The 4,281-nt window shown below is 40.9% G+C and overlaps 1 protein-coding gene across 1 annotated transcript; it reads right to left on the reverse strand.

Annotated features, from left to right (window-relative positions):
* Positions 1–576: 576 nt before the first annotated feature.
* LOC122411081 (uncharacterized) lies at positions 577–4,055 on the reverse strand. The gene is made up of 6 exons (XM_043419607.1): positions 3,784–4,055; positions 1,741–1,909; positions 1,389–1,587; positions 1,119–1,301; positions 744–904; positions 577–651 (listed from the first exon to the last, which is right to left on the reverse strand). Exons 1-6 carry the CDS (start codon positions 3,876–3,878, stop codon positions 634–636), a joined length of 825 nt encoding a protein of 274 aa, XP_043275542.1. The 5' UTR covers positions 3,879–4,055; the 3' UTR covers positions 577–633.
* Between the last annotated feature and the right edge of the window lie 226 nt (positions 4,056–4,281).

Below are 4,281 nucleotides of genomic sequence, written 5' to 3' on the forward strand. Positions count from 1 at the left end.
CGAATAAACGATCACACTATTCACTCAGTGCATTGGTTATGACAAATAATCTGAAGTTGAACTGACATGTTACTGGAAGATGAATATCGAGAATAGCTCACAATCGTCGTCCGAGCCTCGTTGTAGTAGTCATCGTCGTCGAAATCATTTTCTTCGTCGTAGTTGTCACTCTCGTTGTCATCATCCTAATCGTCGTCGTCCTTATCGTCATCGTCGTCGTTGTCGTCGATGTTTTCGTACTTGTCATTGATCTTGTCATTCTCGTTAAACTTATTGTCCCCGTCTTCGTTATTGTCGTCAAAATTAATATATTTTATTTTTCATTAAAAAAATTCACACTTTGTTAAATCATATTTTATTTAGACAAATGTCTATAAATAACATTTTTAAAAAATTAATGAAACACAATCCGACGGAAATAATTAAAAGACCAATTCTTCATTTATTTCAATAATATTAAGGATTCGAAAATTCATTTTTATTTATAAATTATATATACATGAAAATGGTCACGTGCATATGGCATTTAAAATTATTAATATCTATCGTTATATATTTATGATCATTGACTGAACGGCTGGCCACTTGATTCCACTTCTTCAGTTCGTGATAACGACAAAAGGATAAGCTCCATCAATGACTCTTGATTTTCTGAAAAAAATAAAAATTCATATATAATAAAATAAGTCTATCAAGTGTTGTAGTTGATATCAAATTATGATTTTATAAACATTTTTGCAAACCTTTTCGTTTTTCTGGTTTCCATCTTCCTCTTCCGGTACATTATGGGATCTTTTTTGTGGTATCGATCGAAAACCATTTCGTAATTCAGCATCGCTCATTATTTCCGAATCAACGATGATAATTTGACCCATGTCTTTCGCTTGCAGATACGGTGAACCGACTGAAAAAGCAAAAATAATTATGTGATTACTATTTTATCTAAAATAAAACAATATTTTTATAGCAATTTGGACTGTACAATGTCTATCATAATCATTTTGATTGATAAAAAGATAAAAAAAAAAGATTTCCAAATGAGAAAAAACCATGAAGTATGAATATTTCTATTGAACGTTATGGTTATTCAAAACTATATGAAAAATATTTATATTTACATTTATCCTTTCTTATTTCGCCTCTCACTTCTATGTGCGCTCCTATGCCGAGGCTTTCGATATCGCTGTATTGGGCAATATGAACACGCAATTTATACTGTCCATCTGTAATCGCCCCCATTCCGTAGATGGAATTTCCAGTGGTTGACGTGAAAAATGGAACTTTAATGAAACCCTCGACAACTGAAACATAAATATTCAACAATCATTTTACAAAACAAATTTTATTATTGTATTATTATCAAAATAACAATCATTTTGAATTCTTACCAATAAGTTGATTGGAGTCGGCAGTGGAATTCCTTAATAAAACTCTTGTGTAACATTGCTGTTCTTCCGTTTTGAATTGGCCCATGATATCTACTCGTGTACTACGTTGCACCGACAGTTCTACGGCAATAACGTCGTCGCTTGCGTTGGCGAAATTCGGATTCACCGCTAAAGCTTTTCCGTTCCAAATTCTTATTATCTGAAAATTATTATATGAATTGTTATTATCCATTGAGAATCTATTTTCTTTACTATGCACATTCATGATTATTCAAAATACCACTATTTGATTATCATATATAATTTATTTAATTTTTTAGTAATATTTTATAATGGTTTACTAAACACTTACATCTCTGCAACGCAATGAAGCTTCGTACTTTTTCGCTACCTCTTCCCACATTAATACCCGCATTTTCCTCCCTTTGCCGTTGTTCACCACGAACTTGTATAAAACTTTCTTAACACCTTTGCCAACCAGTTTAGAGCCTTCAATACTATCAATATATCCAGTGAAGTAGCTGAAAAAATTTAACGTAAGAGTAATTAATTATTAATATTATTTCTAATTATAATTCGGAATTATAATAAATATTTATATGTTCTCATCGTCATTGTCATTCTAGTTGTTCTCGTCGTCATCGTTATCCCCGTCACTCTCGTCCACGTCCATGTGTCCTCGTTGTCATCGTCATTATCCTCGTCATCGTTGTCCTCGTCTGCGTCATCATTTCCGTCACTCTCGTCCACGTCCACGTGTCCTCGTCGTCGTCCTCGTCGTCTTCGTCATCTTCGTCGTCCTAGTCGTCCTCGTCGTCTTCGTCGTCTTCGTCATCCTTGTCCTCGTCGTTGTCTTCGTCGTCGTCGTCTTCGTCATCTTCGTCGTCCTCGTCGTCATTGTCCTCATCGTCGTCTTCGTCCTCGTCGTCGTCTTCGTCGTTATCGTCATCGTCGTTATCGTCATCGTCGTCGTCTTCGTCATCTTCGTCGTCCTCGTCGTCATTGTCCTCATCGTCGTCTTCGTCCTCGTCGTTATCGTCATCGTCGTCGTCTTCGTCATCTTCGTCGTCCTCGTCGTCATTGTCCTCATCGTCGTCTTCGTCCTCGTCGTCTTCGTCATCCTCGTCCTCGTCGTCGTCTTCGTCGTCCTAGTCGTCCACGTCGTTTTCGTCGTCTTCGTCATCCTTGTCCTCGTCGTTGTCTTCGTCGTCATCGTCATCGTCGTCTTCGTCGTCTTCGTCGTCCTCGTCGTCCTCATCGTCATCTTCGTCATCCTCGTCCTCGTCGTCGTCTTCGTCATCATCATCGTCGTCGTCCTCGTCGTCCTCGTCGTCTTCGTCGTCTTCGTCGTCTTCATCATCCTCGTCCTCGTCGTCGTCTTCGTCATCCTCGTCCTCGTCGTCGTCTTCGTCGTCATCGTCATCGTCATCGTTCTCGTCGTCTTCGTCATCCTCGTCCTCGTCATCGTCTTCGTCGTTATCGTCATCGTCGTCGTCTTCGTCTTTATCGTCATCGTCGTCGTCTTCGTCTTTATCGTCATCGTCGTCGTCTTCGTCTTCGTCGTCATCTTCGTCGTCTTCGTCGTCATCGTCATCGTCGTCGTCTTCGTCGTCATCTTCGTCGTCTTCGTCGTCATCGTCATCGTCGTCGTCTTCGTCGTCATCTTCGTCGTCTTCGTCGTCATCGTCATCGTCGTCGTCTTCGTCGTCTTCGTCATCTTCGTCGTCCTAGTCGTCCACGTCGTCTTCGTCGTCTTCGTCATCCTTGTCCTCGTCGTTGTCTTCGTCGTCATCGTCATCGTCGTCGTCTTCGTCGTCTTCGTCGTCTTCGTCGTCCTCGTCGTCCTCATCGTCATCTTCATCATCCTCGTCCTCGTCGTCGTCTTCGTCATCATCATCGTCGTCGTCCTCGTCGTCCTCGTCGTCTTCGTCGTCTTCGTCGTCTTCATCATCCTCGTCCTCGTCGTCGTCTTCGTCATCCTCGTCCTCGTCGTCGTCTTCGTCGTCATCGTCATCGTCATCGTTCTCGTCGTCTTCGTCATCCTCGTCCTCGTCATCGTCTTCGTCGTTATCGTCATCGTCGTCGTCTTCGTCTTTATCGTCATCGTCGTCGTCTTCGTCTTTATCGTCATCGTCGTCGTCTTCGTCTTCGTCGTCATCTTCGTCGTCTTCGTCGTCATCGTCATCGTCGTCGTCTTCGTCGTCATCTTCGTCGTCTTCGTCGTCATCGTCATCGTCGTCGTCATCTTCATCCTCATCGTCGTCTTCGTCGTTATCGTCATCGTCGTCGTCTTCGTCGTCTTCGTCATCTTCGTCGTCCTCGTCGTCATTGTCCTCATCGTCGTCTTCGTCCTCGTCGTCTGTTATTTTTTAAAAATATTTGTAGTGGTACTTACATGGTTTCGTCTCCCGCGATGAATTCATCCATTTCTTCATTGCTTGTGAATTCTTCTGTCGTCGCCGTAAATTCTTTAGTCGTTGATGTCGTCATTTTGTCTTTTCTTGATTCCACCACTTTCTTCGCGTGCTTGGCGGCAACTGACGATGTTCATGGCAACGAATAAACAAAACCATGACCATGGCAACGACCATGGTAACGACCGACGATACGTCGCAAGCCTGCATGGCAACGAATAAACAAAACCATGGCAACGAATAGAGGCTTCAGATTTCGATATATCGAAATGTCTTTTTTAAGAAAGGATATATTGTATAATATAATATATATATTATATTATATATTAATTATAATAAAATATTTATTATAATAATATTTTATTATTAATTAATATTAATAAATAAAATATATATTATATAATTATATACATATTTTATGCGCAAACCAGGAGCTGGTATTGCCCCCGCTGTGCGCCCATTCTCTGTCTCTCTCGCTC

The sequence above is a fragment of the Venturia canescens genome, chromosome 5, assembly GCF_019457755.1.
Source record: "Venturia canescens isolate UGA chromosome 5, ASM1945775v1, whole genome shotgun sequence".
NCBI lineage: Eukaryota > Metazoa > Arthropoda > Insecta > Hymenoptera > Ichneumonidae > Venturia > Venturia canescens.

Excerpts from the sequence above, each read along its gene's own strand:
- LOC122411081 (XM_043419607.1), bottom strand. The coding sequence starts at position 3,878 with ATGACGACATCAACGACTAAAGAATTTACGGCGACGACAGAAGAATTC. Across the intron at positions 1,302-1,388 it reads CGACTCCAATCAACTTATTG|TTGTCGAGGGTTTCATTAAA; the intron begins GTAAGAATTCAA and ends TTTATGTTTCAG. Across the intron at positions 905-1,118 it reads CGAAATAAGAAAGGATAAAT|TCGGTTCACCGTATCTGCAA; the intron begins GTAAATATAAAT and ends TTGCTTTTTCAG.